We start from the raw sequence: 20,090 nt of genomic DNA on the forward strand, positions 1-20,090 counted from the left end.
GTAAGACTTCCAGAAACATGTTTTTTTAAATTATTTTTAAAACATTATTTCATAGATATATGTGTGATTGCTAAAAGTAATTAACAAATGTGTTTTTTCTTGAGTTACTTCATCCTTCTGTTTCCAGAACAACTTAATATTAGAGAATATCTAGGGGTTGTTAATATTTTATAAAAAGAATCTTATTCTATTAAATAATTATATAAATTGAGAAATTTTTTATTTTCATTCATTTTTTTTTTAAAGCTTTTGGAATCAGTTTATATAGCTTTCTTGATGCCCTGTATTTATCATGCTGTGTTTTACAAAGATGCCTCTTTAGAGTTTAATTACTCAGAAAGAACTTGAAAGGAGACTTACAGTTCAATAATGTGCAGCGAGGAGCTAGTAATATATCACTCTATCTTGCACTTGTAAAAGATACTTAGGTGCATCCTAAGTATGAAAATAATATGATAAGGATTTTAAGTGCACATCAGTATTTTAGCGAGATGGTTTGATAATGGATAACACCCTCAACCTAATGATGTGGGGGAGCTTCTGTTATTCCAAAAAGTATTTAATGCCAGATAAAGATTATTAAATTGTTTTGTTTAGCCTTTTCTTCTGAAGGGTTATATGTTGGAAAGGAGGTAGATGTATGCTGAAGCTATTTGGATTTGGCGTTCATATCTGGCACAGTATGTAATGTTGGTTAATATCTAGTATTTAATATCTAGTAATATCTACTATTTAATATACAGTATTATCTTGAGAAAAGAATACCTATTGAATATATACTGATTGTTTTATTGTTTAGACAGAAGATAAGGCAATAATTGATGTTTTCTTTATAATGAAAGCTGCTAAACAGACTTATTATGGAAATGAGATTAAAATTATTTTTTACTGCAAAAAACTTTGTTTTTATAAAGTATCTTATAGTCAAATAATTGACTTCTTGATTATGACTTTGTATATATTTTAAAAAGATCTCCTTTCTCTTTATCTCTTCACATTTTGATACACTGTTAACCCCATTCTAATGAGCAAAGATATTTGAAAGTAAGTTGTGTTAAACTTTTTAGCAGATATTTTGCTAGTATTCTGGAATAATGGAATTTATCATATAAACAGTAACAGGTAATATATATATGATTTTTATAGTAAATATTGCTCAATATGTGTACATTTGTTTAATTTAGATATGTTAGACTTAAAGGAACTTTGCACATAATTCCCTCCTTTTAAAATTGCTTTATAAGTATACACTGACTTTCCTGTGTTAGAGTTCAGTCTTTTATAGTGTGCTCTCAGAGTGGAGAATATTGTTGACATACATAAAGAAGAATGAGCTTTCAAATAAGAAGAATGAGCTTCCAACCACTTATGTGATATATGTTGGAGGTCTTTGAGTACTGTTGGGACTTAGGTAACATTAAACTTGGAATGAGGCAGCCTGCTATCTCATGCCTTTTCTAGTCTGCAGATTTCTTTGTAGGTATGGAGATTTTGAAGGAAATTATTCTAAAAAGGAAATTTAGAATAAATTTGAAGGAAATTACAACTAAAAAGAATAGTCTCTGACCAAAAAGACCTCTGCCCTCCAGTTAGGTGTCTCTTTTGTAAAATAAGTTTGAATCCACTTAAGTATTATCACTAAGTAAGTTTATAAACAAATACAAAATCAAATGATCAGATTGTTAGGAAATATAAAAGGACTTAGAGGTGTTATGGTCCTGCCATGGCCTGTCAGGTAAGTAAGCATAGACGATGTAAATGGAGAGCTGCAGAGAAATAAAAGGAAGGCTTTCTATATAAGGGAATGGTATGGTTATTTGGAGAGAATAAACCATAAGTGCCTAAAAATCTGGGAACACATATATAAAATGTTATAAATCAATAAATAAATGACTTTAGATTGTTGTCGTGATTTTAAAAAGAAAATAAAGTTTCTAAGACAATATGACTCACCAGGCTTCTACATAAGAATATATAATTTATGCATGACCCAAAAGTGTTCAGCCAAGATCTGGGGTAGATTCTACCAGCCTGTCCCTATCAGGAAACTATGTTTGTCCACAAGCTGCTTTTTTAAAAATTTCCTTTTTAAAACATGAAAAGACTAGTGGAGTGGCTGTAAATTATTTCTGAGTCCTGATCTGAGAGGACATCAAAATGACCCTTGAAACATGCTTCTTCTGTTTCTTTCATTGAGCATATGATAGACTCACGGAATCTTCAAACTAAGTTTAATTTTCTTAAACTATACTTTTTGGTAAGGGATTAGTGGATGGAATGCTTTACAGAGAGGGAAGTTTAGGAGTATAGAGTAAGAATAGGGACCAAAGGCAAAGGAGATTCAGTTATAACAGTAAACTGTTGTGGTCTTTAAATGGTTGTCAGTTAGCCCAATACCAGTTAACAAGCATCATTATTTTTTGAGAAATTGTTTGTAATAAATAGTTTAATAATTAAAATAATTAAATGGATTAAAACAAAAGTGCAAATTTGTATTATAAACTATCCGTTATTGTTATTCAGTTGCTAAGTTATATTCAACTCTGACCACATGGACTGCAGCACGCCAGGCTTCCCTGTCCTTCACCGTCTCCCAGAGTTTGCTCAAACTCATGTCCACTGAGTCTGTGAGGCCATCCAGTGATCTCATCCTCTGTCACCCCTTTCTTCTCCTGCCCTCAATCTTTCCCAGTATTTGGGTCTTTTCCATTGAGTCAGCTCTTCACATCTAATGGCCAAAGTATGGGAGCTTCAGCTTCAGCATCAGCCCTTCCAAGGAATATTCAGGGTTGATTTCCTTTAGGATTGACTGGTTTGATCTCCTTGCTGTCCAAGTGACTCTTAAGAGTCTTCTCCAGCACCACAATTGAGAAATATGAATTCTTTGGCACTCAGCCTTTTTTATGGTCCAACTCTCACATCCATACATGACTACTGGAAAAAAAATAGCTTTGACTATTGAGATCTTTGTCAGCAAAGTGATGTCCCTGCTTTTTAATATGCTGTCTAGGTTTGTCATAGCTTTTCTTCCAAGGAGCAAGCATCTTTTAATTTCACTGCAGTCACCATCTGCAGTGATTTTGGAGCCCAGGAATATAAAATCTATAACTTTTCCCCCATCTGTTTGCTGTGAAATGATGGGACTGGATGGCATGAACTTAGTTTTTTGAAGTTGAGTTTTAAGCCAGCTTTCTCACTCTCCTTTTTCACCCTCATCAAGAGGCTCTTTAGTTCTTCCTTGCTTTCTGCCATTAGAGTAGTATCATCTGCACAACTGAGGTTGTTGATATTTCTCCTGGCAACCTTGATTGCAGCTTGTGATTCACCCAGCTGGCATTTCACATGATGTACTTTGCATAGAAGTTAAATAAGCAGAGTGACAATGTACAGCCTTGTCGTACTTTCCCAAATTTGAAGTGGTCAGTTGTTCAATGTCCAGTTCTGTTACTTCTTGACTGCTTGCAGATTTTTCAGGAGACAGGTTAGGTGGTCTCATATTCCCATCTCTTAGAATTTTCCACAGTTTGTTGTGATCCACACTGTCAAAGGCTTTAGCATAGTCAATGAAGCAGAAGTAGGTCTTTTTCTGGAATTTCCTTGCTTTTTCTATGATCCAGCAGATGTTGGCAATTTGATCTCTGGTTCCTCTGCTTTTTCTAAACTCAGCTTATATACCTGGAAGATTTTGGTTCATGAACTGTTGAAGCCTAGCTAGAAGGATGTTGATCATTTACAAGCATGTGAAATGAGTGCAGTTGTATGATAGTTTGAACATTCTTTGGGATTGGAATGAAAACTGACCTTTTCCGGTCCTATGGCCACTGTTGAGTTCTCCAAATTTGCTGGCATATTGAGTGCAGCACTTTAACTGCATCATCTTTTAGGATTTGAAATAGCTCAGCTGGAATTCCGTCACCTGTACGAGCTTTGTTCGTTGTAATGCTTCCTGAGGCCCACTTGACTTCACACTCCAAAATGTCTGATTAGGTCAATGACCACACCATTGTGGTTATCCTAGTCATTAAGACTTCTTTGTAAAGTTCTTCTGTGTATTCTTGCCACAATTTCTTAATCATATCTGCTTCTATTATGTCCTTGTCTTATGTGTGCTGTGCCAAGTCACTTCAGTCAGGTCCAACTTTTTGTGATCCTGTGGACCATAGCCCACCAGACTCCTCTGTCCATGAGATTCTCCAGTCAAGAATATTGGAGTGAATTGCTGTTCTGTCCTCCAGGGAATCTTCCAAACCCAGGAATCGAACCTGCAATGGCAGGTGGGTTCATTACCACTAGTACCACCTGGGAAACCCAAAACTGTCTATTATTGGGAAAATATTTAATTTATTAAGATGTTATTATATGGCATTCTGCTAAGTGGTAGAGATGATACATTAAAAAAGACAAATTTCTGCCCTCAAGGAGTGTGCTGTCTAGTACGTATATATACATATTTGACATATATAGCAAGTGTTTTCAATTTTCCAATCAGTAAAATACAAAGGTATTAAAAAACCATTTCCAGAAATTTTGCTCTGGTCCTTTGACACAGGTCTGTTTTATTAAGGTTTTATTGAAATATATTTATGGAAACATACACTTAAATGTTGTTGTTGTTGTTTTCCAGTTGCTCAGTCGTATCTGACTCTTTGTGACCCCATGGACTGCAGCATGCCAAGTCTCCCTATCCTTACCATCTCCTGGAGCATGCTCAAACTCCTGTCCATTGAGTCAGTGATGCCACCCAACCATCTCGTGTCCTCTGTCATCCCTTTCTCTTGTGTTGCATCCTTCCCAGCATCAGGTTCCAAAGAGTCAGTTCTTCTCATCAAGTGGCCAAAGTATTGGAGTTTCAGCTTCACCATCAGTCCTTCCAATGAATATTCAGGATTGATTTCCTTTGGATTGACTTCCTTGCAGTCCTGGGGACTCTCAAGAGTCTTCTCCAGCACATTTCAAAAAAATCAGTTCTTTGACATTCAGCTTCCTTCATGGTCCGACTCTCACATCCATATATGACTACTGGAAAAACCCTAGCTTTGACTATATGGACCTTTGTAGGCAAAGTGATGTCTCTGCTTTTTAATACACTGTTTAGGTTTGTCATAGCTTTTCTTCCAAGTAACAAATGTCTTTTAATTTTATGACTAGAGTAGAATCCCATACCATTTCCTGTCTAGGTCACTCCTTTTTACTGTTATGAAACTTCATTGGTTACTTTATTTTGAGTTTAGCTTTTTTGTGCTTAAAAAAATAGTTCTGCTTTATATAATCAAGAAATACTGTCTATCAATGCTAAGTTGTTGTTCACTCACTCAGGCTTGTCTGACTCTTTGCGACCCCATGATCTGCAGCACGTCAGACCTCCCTGTCCCTCACCATCTCCCGAAGTTTGCCCAAGTTCATGTCCATTGCATCATTGATGACTTAAGTTGATGCCATTTAAATCCCAGTCATTGACCAGAGACAAACATTTTGCAGGAAAACTGCAAATGGAATAATTTTCAGGATTGTAGCATGTTGCTTAATTTTGTCCATTAGTTAACATTTAGGGGTAACTGGCTTCCTAAATCTTCCTAAATCATCATACAGACTCATTTTTACTTGTTTCTGAAATCAGTGTAAGCATGGCATTATTGTGGTGTAATGAAAAGGGTGTTGATTAAAAGTGATGAATGTTGGTCTAGGACTTAAAGAATATTACCTAGTGTGAGACTTTGGTCAGCTTGTTTAATTTCTTGGAACGTCAGTTTTTCTGTTTGTACAGGAAAAAAAATAAAAAGGAGCATATTACTAGTTCTGTCTACATAACAGGTTTTTTTTTAAATAAGGACCAAATGAAGTCACTATAAAATATGTAAAAATGAATAAGTTCTAGGGCTATAGGCATCCATTGAATTGATTTCATTTCACAGTCTTTTATTACTTTTACAGATCATGCACATGTTAAATTTATTCCTGTCAGGTTCAGTCTCTTAGTCTTCTCAGTGTTGAAGTTCTCTACGTTTTTAGAGTTTAAGTTGAACATTTTCTCTAGCCAGGCACCATGCTTTACATGCCAAATGCCTTTACTACTTGGCTAGTAGTAGTACAAGGGTCTTATTTTTGTTTCACAGATTACAAAACAAGGTTCAGTGAGATTTCATAACTTGACCAGAAGAACATACTAGTTAGGTGACAGAGTTCTGACTTAAACCTAAATTTGCCCCATTCTGAAGTACTGCATTTTGGCATTTTCTGTCAGTTCAAACAAATCTGATCCATCTCAATGTTTCTCATCATTTTCTCATGTCATCTCACTTTATAATGAGAGCAGCCCCTCATCTATCCTCACTAAAGTATGTAGTTTTTGTCCCTTGAAATAATTAGCTCATACTTCTGTCAGACTTCTCTAGAAATATTGTAGCAATATGGTTTCCCCTTCACTCTGGTACTTCTACTAATTGTATCTTTCCTGAGCTTCTAAGCCTGAAATGTTGGGCATTTTTCTCTCCTTATCTGTCTCATTGACTACGAAGTAGCTCATATTGAATACAGATCATTTCTTATATTAGAAATGATAAAACACATTGAAAACTAAAGTTGTCAAAATTTGGGAGTTTGAACAATTAATAGAATGTAACTGAAAAAATTACGATTTATTTGTTTTTCATATTTTTATAAAGCATTTTTACAACTCACCTATAAATGTTTGAGAGCTTCCCAGGTGGCTCAGTGGTAAAGAATCCGCCTGCAATGCAGGAGACGCAGGAGATTCTTGAGTTTGATCCCTGAATTGAGAAGATTCCCTAGAGGAGGAAATGGCAACCCACTCCAGTATTCTTGCCTGGGAAATCCCATGGACAGAGCAACCTGTTGGTCTACAGCTCATTAAGTTACAAAGAATCAGACATGACTGACAAGCACGCATGCCCACCTCCATAAATGTTTAATCCTTCAAAATTTTGTAAAGGAAGCTGTAATCTCAAAAAACAGTGCATTTCTCTAAAGCAAAGTATATTGGACAAAGCCTCTATGGGAATCATCCCAGGTCCTTGGCAGTGAAAGTCCCAAGGCCTAATCACTGGACCAGCAGGGAAAGCCCCACATCGTCTGATCTCTGCTTCTGTGTTCACACTGCATCCTGCCTGCATGTCTTCACATCGTCTTCTCCCTGTGTATGTTCATTTTCCCATTTTTGAAGGATACCCATCTTACTGCATTAGGGCCCACCACCCTAATGACCTCATCTTAACTTGGATGCAAAGTTGGATTGCAAACTTAAATTTGCAAAGATGCTATTGCCAATTAAGGTCACATTGTGAAGTGCTGAGGGTTAGGACCTCAATATATCTTTTTGGGAGAGTGCAATTCAGCCCACAGTATGTCTTTAAAATAATCAATTTCCAGATCCTCATTTTTTTTTTTTTTTAATTTTTGAGTTGAAGGATAATTGCTTTACAGAATTTTGTGGTTTTCTGTCATACATCAGCGAGAATCAGTTTTTATTATATGTGTATTTTTTCCTACAATTAATGTAAAGTTTTCTGCATTTAAAAGAAGAGCCCTTTCATATTCTTGGTTGGATCATGATATGAAATTGCTGTGTTTAGATTCCACTGTAAAGAATGCTATAATATTTCAATATTAAGGGCAGTATTTACAGTATGCTGGAAATAAATTTTTTCCCAGCCATTTAAATCCATGGTGAAAAATTTTAGATGTCAACTTAAAAATGTGTGAGGGAATATATAGTTTTAAAAAATTTTAGGGAGTATGTGAGCAAAATTTTTTGAACACAGCTGATCTAGAGCATTGTTTTTCACCCTTAGTAATGTTTGGGGCTAGATAATTATTGTGAGGAGGCTATCTTGTGCATTGTAGAAGATTTAGAAGCATCCTGGCCTCCATCCACTAGATGCCAGTAGCATTTTCCCAGTAGTGACAACCAAAAATGTTTCCAGACATTGCCAAATATCCCCTGGAAAGCAAAATTACTTTCTGTCATTCCTCCATCATTTAAATAGAGCATACTCATCTTTCAGTTGGTAACATAGAAAATGTATTAGCATTTAAGATGTTTGTTGACCTCAGTTTTGAGTTGTCTGCTATATGCACATGCTTGTGCTCAGTTGCTCACTTGTGTCCGACTCTTTGTGACCTCATGGACTGGGGCCTGTCAGGCTTCTCTGTCCATGGAATTTCCCAGGCAAGAATACTGGAGTGGGTTGCCATGCCCTCCTCCAGCGGATCTTCCCAACCCAAGGATCGAACTGACGTCTCTCATGTCTCCTGCATTGGCAGGTGGATTCTTTACCACTGTGTCACCTGGGAAGCTGTCTGCCATATAGCTCCAGTCAAAAGCATGACCTAAGATGGCAGACCAAGAGATACACCTTAAGGGGCATGATAATAGTTGATTCACAAAACTCAAGTAAGCTTTGTCCCTGTATCAAGGCAGGTGGCCGAACAGCTACATATAAATCATCTGTTGACTTTTGTTGCCCCATCTCTGTCGATCCTAACATTATAAGCCCTTGCTTATGTCTGGAGTCAGTGTGAGAAAAGGCTATGTGGAAAACGTTTATTGTTTTGTAAAGGTTCTTATTATTAAGGACCTTCTCTATTACATTCCTTTACTCTTGTGTCATGTACCAAACCAAGTTCCCACAGTGGTTTAGAGGTGAATTGGTATGCTTTCAGTTACATCACAGTAGCTCTGTGGCTCTTTTTGCCTTACTACCAGGAGCCTCTAAGCTAAATTCGTGGTCAGTTACACTGTCTTCCCTTAGTTGTTTCCTAGGATAATTATTTCTTCACTCTCTCTCTTCCTTTTATTTTATTACCTTCTTTCTTGTCTAAATGGTCAGTTTTACTGAATCTGTGCTCTTTAGCATGAGCATCTTCTTGTGTTGGAAATGTAAGTACATTAAAAAGATAAGTAAAGTTTATGGGATGGTATAGTTTGAACTATCAGTAACACAACCAAAGAGTGCAAAGTCATTACAGGATATTTTTCCTAGCATCATTCTCTCAGTGTACTACTCTGGCCTAAAACAGGACAGTGATTTGTTGGAAATCTTAAGGTAATTATAAAGTAGATGTAAAATAAATGCCATTTATTTCTCTTTCATAATAAAACACTGTGGGTTTTTTTTTTAAGTCTATTATACCAAGTTCTATTTTCATTTTCTCAAAAAATTGTAATCATTGATGTTAAGCATAGAGATAAGCATTTCCTGAAACTAGCCTAAAGGAATTAGTACCTTTTAGTCAGAAATGGTGAAGGAGTAAAAAGTACTAACATTTATTGATTGCCTACTAAGTGCTCTGCTTTATGCTAGATAATTTATATCACATTTTATCCCCACAATAATCTTCTTATGATCTTAGTGCTACTTTTATCTACATGGAATCCAAGTTTCTGAAAGAGGCAATGTATAGATAGGTGATTCTCATTCCAAAGTTCTTACTTTATATGATGAGGCCATAAAAGCTTCAGGACAGTACTTGCTTAGCACATAGTAAGCTCTATAAGTGTTACTTCCTCTTATTAAGTCATCTGGGTTATGAATAAAGATCAAATTACTAAATGCTGAGATAACATATACATCAAATCCTAGAGGGAATGGAGAAGCAAACCCATTTAGAATAAATAAAAAGTTATTTAGAATAAAGAAGAATCTTAGTTTATTGTAGGTATCATCTATAAGAATTTTATAAACTGAAAATACAAAATTAGATTATGTTTTATGTAATGAATTGCCTGATTGGTTACCAACAAAAAATTCAAGAAGTATTCTGCACCGTAGAGATGAAGTAAAGAACAGTAATACTATGCAGTTCTTCCTTGGTCATCTTTGTCAGGGGCAGGAGATTGAACATTATCTTTATCTTATCTTGTACATGAATATATATAATATAGCTTTTCCTATCTAAATTAAAATCTCATATGGGGAAGCAGCAGCAGCATGGGGAGGTAGTTGGTTTGAACATTAGATTTTCTTGTGTGCATTGCTAGCCTTAGGAAAAAAGCATAATTACATAATTTTCCACAGGAAAAAGAAATAATGGATTCTTGCTTTTTTCTGCCTTTAGTTCAGTGTTTTCCAGCACCTAACATAACTTGTAAGGATTTTGGTGGCAACGAAACACATTTTACTGGAAACGAAGTTGGTTTTCTCAAGCCTATATCTTGCCGAAATGTGTAAGTATATTACTGAAGCTAAATTTTCAGATCTACTTGCCTGAGTTAAATCTCAGCTGGGTGGAATGAAGAGTAAAGAGTTAATTTATAAGGAGAATCCTGGACTAATATAACTATTATCTTTTTGCTTTTGTCAGAAGACCTCTATTTTAAGTGTGTGTATTGTTTTGAAAATGAAGTTTACCAAGTAAAGTTTAGTAGTTCACTGTATGGGATAAATAGACTGAGTGGCTTCAGGTCATGTCATTCAGTCAGTTTATGCTACAAAATGGGTTATGAAAAAATTCTGTTTCAAAAATTTGGGGACTTTCTGGAGTGCAAATAAGGGACTACATACCTACATTATTAAAAGAATGCTAATTAGTAATCATTTGCATTTTGAAACTTGGTTTCATTCTTTGTAATTGGTTTGGATGATGAGTGATAATGTTAAACAATTCAGAAGTTAGTTTTTTTATATTAAGACAAATGACTTTATTTTGTTGGGAATATTCTTAAAGAACTTTTAAGTTGGCTGTTTATTTTTGCTGCAGTAAAACTGACAGTTTATTCTTATATTGCTACTTTGTACTGAAAGTATGATTTAGTTTTACCCATTTTTATTAATTCCTGGCATTGTATTTTTACCTTTTACTGTATGTTGTTACATTTTATATAATGGTACCTATTTTGCAGTTGTATAAAGAAAGGCCACTATTCATTTCTGCAAGTTCCATTAGAATTCTTAGAAATTACTACTAGAGTCTTTTTTTCTCTTCTTTTGACCCTACTTTACAAAGTTAATGAGGAGCTTTAGATTCTATCTTGCTGTGTAATCCAATCACTTAAGCTTCTTGGGTTCTAAGATTTCTCATTAGTAAAATAATAATTGTTAAGAGGAATTATTTTCAAAGTACTTAGATATGGTTTAGTCAGTTTTTAAATTTATAGATTGATATTTCCAAATGACAAATACTTTGTTAAGTGTTGGTGGTCCAAGAAAACATTTGTTGAGAACCACTCAAGTTGGACACTGCAGATTCATTTTACCTGTAATGTTCACATCACAATGATCTGCCACTTAATTTCCAAGTTAATTCTAATTTTTCTTTTAATGTCTCTTAGTAGATTAGACTGAAATACAACTGAGCTATACTAATCATGCTCACAAGACATTCATGTCAATTGTGATAAGAAATATAATTATCAAGGAAACTAGATACTCCAAGCCTACTGGCCAACTTATTTCTCTCCTATAGTAAAGTCCAAAATTCCAAAATAGGATTTGCTTGATGAGCATTGAATCAGAACAAAAGGAGTTAGGTTGATGGATAATTTTAATGATAAATCACAAAAGTAAGATAACCTAGTGCATTACTTTCCTCTATCAGAATATTCAGTATGTGCCTTTCAAACAACCACCTGCTGGTCAGCTACTGAATAAGACTCACTGACAAGTTGTTAATTCATTGAGTGCTCCCTTTTCCAGTTTACGTAGTTTCCTTCTCCTGTTGGCATATCCTTTCATAATATTGATACTTGATTAAAACTCCATCTTACTATCACAGATGTGGCCATTCTGTAATGTATTCTTTAGCAACTGAAGTCTATTAACTATGTCTAATCAAGTTACCAAGCACACCTGTTTATCCTGCCCATCTACGCTAGTTGGAGCAACCTACCTGTTGTAATAGATGCCTTAAGAATTTTAGTGGCTTAACCCGGTAAATTTTATTTCTCACTCATATCATAATCCAATTTGTTTTGATTTGGAGGTCTGCATGGGGTGAAGGAAGTGATAGTTGCTCCATGCATACATGCAGGGGTCTTGTACCTTTCATCTTGTGACTTTACTTCCTCTAGTCCTTGGAGTCTTTTCCATTTAGCCAACAGATGGAAAGAGGAGATGGAACACCTATAGACATGTTTCATGGACCAGACATGGCATACATGATGGCTTACATCACTGCTGTCCTCATTCTATTGGCCAGAACTAAGTGATGGCTGCATTTAACTGCAAAGTGAGCTAGAATATATTAATACACAGGCATACCTCAGAGATATCATGAGTTTGGTTGCAGATCAATGCAATAAAGCAAGTTACACGAATCTTCTGGTTTCCCTGTGTATATAAAAGTTATGTTTATACTACGTGTAGTCTATTGTGTGCAATAACATTGTGTCCAAAAAACCGTACCTTAATTTAAAAATAATGCTGTTGGAAAAATGGCACTGACAGACTTGCCTGGTGAAGGGTTGATACAGACCTTCAATTTGTAAAAAACCTCAGTTTCTCTGTAGAGCGCAATAACACAAAGCACATCAAAACAAGGTATGTGTATAGTTTAGCCGTATGCCTGTGAGAAAAAGGAACCTGATTTGATGAACAGTTAGATAAATCTTTGCTGCACCACCAGTTTTTAGAGTATTCTTTAGGGTGATTTATTTATATAGATCACTGCTTTTCTAATTTCATTCCCCTTACTAGCCAAGCTTTTTGAGAGGCTTGTTTCTGTATGAACTTTTAGTCTAATGCAGTATAGCTTTTGGCCATACTAAAATTTGCCAGTGATCTTTGTTGCTATATCAAATGGATATTTATAGTCTACAATCCTTCTACAGCATTTGGTATTCCTTTTTCTTAAAATACTTTCTTTCCTTGGCTTACAGTATAAAACACACTTCAATTTCCTTTGATTCCTATTATTTTCCTTCTTTCTTATATCTTGATATTCACAAGATTATGTCCTTGGTCCTCTTCTCTTCTTCATTCATCCACCCCTTTGGTTTCTCATACCATCTTTATATAAAGATCCCAAACTGAATCTATTGTCTCTTCCTTCAATCATTTCCTCCTTTGTATTAGTGAATGCAGCTGTTCTATCCAGTTCCTTAAGCAGAAACTTTGGAGTCATTCTCCAAAGAATGACTCATTCCCCACATTTAGTCTGGCTGCTTCTGCCTTTAATATTTTCCAGTTTTGTTTCCTTTTCTCTTCCACTGCTAGTAGCCAGTAGATTATCACTTGAGTTTCTACCAAGTCTCCCAGTTTATTTCTCTACCGCTATTCTGGTAGGTATTTTGCCTCAGGGCAAAATCTGACATCCTTGTAATATTGGCTGCATAGACAGGATCTCTGGGCTGTTTACTATCTCCCCCAACTCCCTGAAAATGTCTTAATTTTGAGTGCAATGCAAAAAATAGGATTATAAGCAGGAGACATGATCAGATTTGACTTTAAAATGATGATTCCAGCTACCTCTTTATTTCTTTACTCTTATTTGTAGCAACTCCTTGAAAAGATTATCTATGCTTTTCTTTAGGTTTTTTTCCAACTTTTTAAAATTGAATTAACATTGGTTTGTAACATGTTTCATGTATACATTATAATTCAACTTCTATATATACTGCAGGCTGTTTGCCACCAAGTCTAGTTCCCATCCATCATTGTGCAGTTGATCACCTTTACCCGTTTCATCCACCTCCCACCTACCTTCACCTCTGGGGACTACCAGTATCTTCTGTTTCAGTGTGGTTTTTTTCATGTTATTTTTTTGTTGTTCATTTACTTATTTTTCATATGTGCCACATATGAGCAAAATGGGCTTCCCTGATGGCTCAGTGGGTAAAGAATCCCCCTGCAGTGCAGGAGACACAGAAGACAACAGGTTCAATCCCTGAGTCAGGAAGATGCCCTGAAGGAGGAAATGGCACCCCACTCCAATATTCTTGCCTGGAAAATCCCATGGCCAGAGGAGTCTGATGGGCTACAGTCCATGGGGTCACAAAGAGTCGGACATAACTGAGCATGAGCATGGACTATGTCCCATTGTCTCTGCAAGGCTCAGGCCCAGCCATGAGCGAAATCATATATTTGTCTTTTTCTATCTCACTTCTTTCACTCAACACAATGTCCTCAAGATCTGTCCATGTTGTCACAAATGGCAAGTTTTTTGTTTTTTTTTTTTTAGTGAATGAGTAGTAGTCTTGTATGTTTCAGAGAAGGCAATGGCAACCCACTCCAGTACTCGCAAGAGAGTCCATGGAGAATCTCCGTCCATGGAGAATCCCATGGACGGAGGAGCCTGGTAGGCTGCAGTCCATGGGCTCACTAGGACTGGACATAACTGAGCGACTTCACTTTCATGCACTGGAGAAGGAAATGGCAACCCACTCCAGTGTTCTTGCCTAGAGAATCCCAGGGACAGGGGACCCTAGTGGGCTGTCGTCTATGGGGTCGCACAGAGTCGGACACGACTGAAATGACTTAGCAGCAGCAGCAGCAGCATATAGAGATAGAAATAAAACTCTTTGAATTCTACTTGTATGTTTAGATACGTGTATATATCTTTTTTATCTGTTCACTCACCAGTGGGCCTTAGGTTGTTTCCACATCTTGGCTATTGTTAATAATGCTGCAGTGAACATTGGAATGCTTATATATTTTTGAATTAGTATTTCCTTATTCTTTGGATAAATACCCAGACGTGGAATAGCTAGATCATATGGTAATTTTATTCTTAATTTTTTGAGGAATCTCCATACTGTTTTTCATAGTGGCTGCTCCAAATTACATTTACCAGCAAATCATGAGCGTTCCCTTTTTCTCCACATCCTTTCCAACATCTCGTTTTTTCTTGTTTTTATGATAATAGCCATTTTAATGTGTGAGATGATACCTCATTGTGGTTTTAATTTGCATCTCTCTGATGATTTGTGATATTGAACATCTTCTTTTCAAGTGCCTATTAGCCATATCTTAAATGGAAAATTGTTCAGATCCCATGCCCATTTTTAAGTTAGGTTGTTTTGTTGTAATTGAGTTGTATGATAAGAATTGCACTGAATCTGTAGATTCTATTAGGTAATTTGTATTTTAGCAATGTTAATTCTTCCATTTCATGAGCATGGGATATTTTTACATTTCTTTGTGTTTTCTTCAATTAATTTCAATAATGTCCTATAGTTTTCAGTGTACAGGTCTTTCATTTCCTTGGTTAAATTTATTCCTAGGTATTCCATTCTTTTTGTTGCAATTGTAAATAGGATTTTTTAAACTTCTTTTCCTTCTAGTTGTTAATATATATTAACAACTTATATATTAAGATATATTAAGAGAGCAGATTTTTGTATATTGATTTTCTACCTTGCTGTTTTACTGTATTTATTATTTCTAATAATTTTTTTTGGTAGAATGTTTAGGGTTTTCTGTATATAAAATTGTGTCATCCACAAACAGTGACGCTTTTACTTCTTCCTTGCCAATATGATTGTCTTTTATTTTTTTTTCTTGCCTAATTGCTCTGGCTATGAATTCCAGTATTACTTTGAATAAGAGTGATAAGAGTGGGTATCCTTATTTTGTTCCTGATCTTAGAGGGGAAAGCTTTCAATTTGTCACTGCTGAATATAATAGCTATGGGTTTGTTATATACGGCCTTTACTATGTAGAAGTACATTCCTTCTATATTCATTTTATTGAAAGTTTTTTTTTTATCATAAATGAATGTTGAATCTTGTCAGATGCTTTTTCTGCATAAATTGAGATGATCATATGATTTTTATTCATTTTGTTAATATGGTGTATCACATTGATTTGCAAATGAACCATCCTTGCTTTCCTGTAATAATCCCATTTGATCATGGTATGTAATCCTTGTAAAGTATTGTTGTATTTGGTTTACTAATATTTTGTTGAGGATGTTTGCATCTGTGTTCATCAGAGATATTGTTTTGTAATTTTCTTCTCTTTTGATGTCCTTATCTTATTTTGGTATCATAGTAATGGTGGTTTTCTAAAATGAGTTAAGAAGTGTCTGCTCCTCTTCAGTTTTTTGGAAGAGGTTGAGAAAGATAGGTATTAAATCTTTGAATGTTTGGTAGAGTTCACCAGGGAAACCATCTGCTCCTGGACTTTTGTTTTTTTTTGGCGGGGGGGGGGGGGGTTTACTATCATTTTAATCTCTTAGTTGGTAATTGAGCTATTCAAATTTTCTATTTCTTATGGATTCAGTCTTGGAAAGCTGTATGATTCTAAAATTTATCTAAGTTGTCCAATTTATTGGCATACAGTTATTCATAGTAGTCACTTATAAGCCTTTATATTGGGTTGACCAAAAAGTTCTTTCTGGATAAGATGACATGAAAAAAACCTGAATGATCTTTTTGGCCAACCCAGTATTTCTTTGATATCCATTGTAACTTCTCCTCTTTTATTTCTGATTTTACTTATCTGAGTTCTCTCTTTTTTTAAGTGAGTCAGGTTGAAGGTTTGTCAACTTTATCTTTTCAAAGAACCAGCTCTTAGTTTCATTAATCTTTTCTATTTTCTTTTTGGTCTCTGTTTCATTTATTTCCAATTTCATTTTTATTATTTCCTTCCTTCTACTGATTTTGGGCTTCATTTTTTTTTCCCTTCTTTTTTCTAGTTTCTTTAAATGTATGGTTAGATTATTTGTGATTTTTCTTGTTTCTTAAAGTAGACCTGTATTTCTATAAACCATTCTCTTAGTACTGATATTACATGTGTGTCAGAGATTTTGGTATGTTGTATTTTCATTTCTCTTCAGATATTTTTAAAATTTCCCCTTTAATTTTTTCACTGATGCAATAGTTGTTCAATAGTTTGTTTAATCTCCACATATTTATGATTTTTTCAGCTTTCTTAAAATTGATTTTTAGTTTCATACCACTGTGGTCAGAAAAGATACTTGATATAATTTCAGTCTTCTTAAATTTATTAAAGCTTGTTCTGTGCCCCAGCAGATGGTTTATCCTTGAGAACATTCTGTGTGCCCTTAAGAAATATGTTTATTCTGCAGATTTTGGATAGAATGTTCTGTATACATCTATTATTAAGTCTCTTTGGTCTAGTGTTTCATTTAAGGTTGAGTTTTCCTTGTTCTCTTTCTGTCTGTGTGATCTATCCATTTATTGTGGGTTGTTAACATCTCCTCTCACTGTGATGCTGTCAGTTTCTCCCTTTAAGTCAGTTATATGCTTTATATATTTTGTGCTCTGTTGTTAGGTGCATATATATTAATGAATATGTTTTCTAAATAAATTATACCCTTTATCGTTAGTATATAATGCCCATCTTTGTCTCTTGTTAACTTTTTTGGTCTGAAGTCTGTTTTGTCTGATATGAGTATGGTTATGCCTGCTTTCTTTTGGCTGCCATTTGCTTAGAGTATCATTTTGCAATCCTTTACTTAGAACTGAGATGAGTCTCCTAGAATCAGCATATAGTTGGGTCTTATGTTTTAATCCATCCAGGCATTCTCTGTCTTCTGCCTGGTGAATTCAATCTATTTACATTCAGAGAATGTGTGTGTGTGTGTGTGTGTGTGTTTACCATGCTGTGTGGCATGCAGGATCTTAGTTTCCCAACCCAGGATCGAACCCATGCCCCCTGCAATGGAAGAATAGTCTTAACCACTGGACCACCAGGGAAGTTCCCATTTAGTGTGATTATTGAGTATGAGGACTTGGTATTGCCATTTATCTTTTGTTTTCTGGTTGTTCTGTAGTTCCATTGTTTCTTTTTCTTTGCATTCCAGTGCAAGGGAATGGTAGTCTTCTATGATGTTTTTCTCAGTTTTCTCTCTTTTTTTTATGTTTTGGGTCTCTGCTCTAGATTTTTGTTTTGTGGTTGTCAATGAGGTTTGTATAAACATCTCAAAGATAGTCCTTTTTCTGTTGGTAGTATCTTTTTAAAAATTTTTATCTATTTATTTTTGGCTGTACTGGATCTTCGTTACTGCACAGGCTTTTCTCTACTTGTGGTGGGTGGGGGCTACTCTCTAGCTGTGGTGTACGGGCTTCTCATTGCGATGGCTTCTCTTGTTATGGAGCACAGGCTCTAGGGCTGCACGGGCTTTGGTAGTTGCAGCACATGAGCTCGTATGTAGCTTCTGGACTCTAGAGCACAGTCTCAGTAGTTGTGGCACATGGGCTTAGTTGCTTCTCAGCATGTGGGATCTTCCCAGCCCAGGGATCGAACCCGTGTCTCCTGCCTAGGCAGGCAGATTCTTTACCACTGAGCCACCAGGGAAGTCCTGTTGGTAGTATCCTATCCTCCTATTCCTAGAGAGGTTGCATCTTTTTTCCTTTTTCCCTTTTATATTTTTGTTGTCACAAATATGTCTCAGTGTAGAATACTGTGAATTCATTAACAAATTGATGTAGCTATAGTTACTTTTTTTCACCCTTTAATCTTTGCTGTAACTAAGTGTTTAACAACCTGTTTTTAATGATTTGTGTTTTGTTTTAATTTGGCTGTGCCGAGTCTTCATTTCAGCATGCGGGATCTTTGTTGCCACATACTGGATATTTAGCTGTGGCATGTGGGGTCTAGTTTCCTGACCAGGGATTGAACTGGGGCCCCCTGCATTCAGAGTGCAGAGTCTTAACCACTGGACCACCAATAAATTCCCAGCAACCTATTCTGATATATAGTTACTGTTTTCTGATTCTGCTTATTAGCTTAAAATTTTTTGGACTTTTGCTTTTTCATTTCAAGTAGAAGAATGTTTTTAAGCATTTCTTGTAAAGAAAGTCTAGAGATGATAAATTCCCTCAACTTCTGTTTGTCTGGGAATGCCTTTATTTCTCCATGTATCTGAATGAAACTTATGCTATATAGAGTATTCTTGGCTGATAGTTTTTGTCTTTCAATATTTTGAGTTTGTCATTTTACTCTCTCCTGGCCAATAGAGTTTCTGCTGAGAAATCTGCTGATCACCTAGGGGGGTACCTTAGTAGGTTGCTGTCTTTTTCCCCCCTGGCTGCCTTTAAAGTTGTTTCTTTGTCACTGACTTTTGACAGTTTTAATGTGTCTTGGGGAAGGTCTTTTTAGGTGTTCTATTTGCTATGTGGGCTTGTATATCTAACTCCTTTCCCAGATTTGAGACATTCTCAGCCACTCCAGTACTTTTGCCTGGAGAATCCCACGGACAGAGGTGCCTGGTCGGCTGCAGTCCATGGGGTCGCTAAGAGTCGGACACGACTGAGCGACTTCCCTTTCACTTTTCACTTTCATGCATTGGAGAAGGAAATGGCAGCCCATTCCAGTGTTCTTGCCTGGAGAATCCCAGGGATGGAGGAGCCTGGTAGGCTGCCGTCTATGGGGTCACACAGAGTCGGACACAACTGAAGTGACTTAGCAGCAGCAGCAGCAGCAGCAGCTATTACTTAGAAGTGGGCAACAGAAGATGAGATGGTTGGATGACATCACCAACTCAATGGACATGAGTCTGAGCAAGCTCTGGGAGTTGGTGATGGATAGGGAAGCCTGGCGTGCTGCAGTCCATGGGGTCACAGAGTCAGACATGACTGAGTGACTGAACTGAACAGCTATTACTTCCTTAAATAAGCTGTTTCCTTCTTCTTCTCTTTTCTTTCTGGTACACCCATTGTCCTTATGTTGCCTTTCTAATGGAGTTGGATAGTTCTTGTAGTTTCTTCATTAAAAAAAAAACTTAGTTCTTGCTCCTCTTTCACCTGAATCATTTCTCAGTTTCTGTCTTTAAGCTCACTAATTCTCTCTTCCATATGGTCTACTCTATTTCTATTGTTTTTTAATGCCATTCTTCATATCATTTATTGAGTTCTTCAGCTTCATAACTTATTTGGTTCAGAGTTTCAGTCTCTTGGATAAAATATTCCTTCTTTTCATTAATTTTTTCCTTAGTTCATTGAACTGTTTTTCTGTTTTCTTGTAGCATGTTGAGTTTCTTCCTGATAGCTATTTTGAATTCTCTGTGAGACCACGTAGAGATTTTAAGTGATTTTAAGTTTGGTTTCTGGAGAATTGTCATTTTCTTTTTCTGATGCTGTGTTACTGTGGCTTTCCATGGTGCTTGATGAGTTAGTTGTTCCTTTGCTGGCATGCTTGAGGTAGTGAATACCTTTCTCATTTAGGTAAAAC

The 20,090-nt window shown here is 36.0% G+C and overlaps 1 protein-coding gene across 8 annotated transcripts in view; it reads left to right on the forward strand.

Annotated features, from left to right (window-relative positions):
- The window catches only part of TM2D1 (TM2 domain containing 1), a 50,811-nt gene that overhangs the window by 2,735 nt on the left and 27,986 nt on the right, over positions 1-20,090 (forward strand). For 6 of the 8 annotated variants that reach the window (XR_009735421.1, XR_009735422.1, XR_009735423.1 and 3 more), the window contains exon 3: positions 10,075-10,183. Coding sequence is in view for 5 of the 8 variants with exons in the window: in XM_061411768.1 (XP_061267752.1) it covers positions 10,075-10,183 (109 nt within the window). In the remaining 3 variants the exon portion in view is untranslated. Of the gene's footprint in view, positions 1-7; positions 4,275-10,074; positions 10,184-20,090 lie in introns of those variants that run through there. The other 2 variants (XM_061411772.1, XM_061411771.1) reach the window with 2 other exon arrangements.

The sequence above is a fragment of the Bos javanicus genome, chromosome 3 (assembly GCF_032452875.1).
Source record: "Bos javanicus breed banteng chromosome 3, ARS-OSU_banteng_1.0, whole genome shotgun sequence".
NCBI classification, from domain to species: domain Eukaryota; kingdom Metazoa; phylum Chordata; class Mammalia; order Artiodactyla; family Bovidae; genus Bos; species Bos javanicus.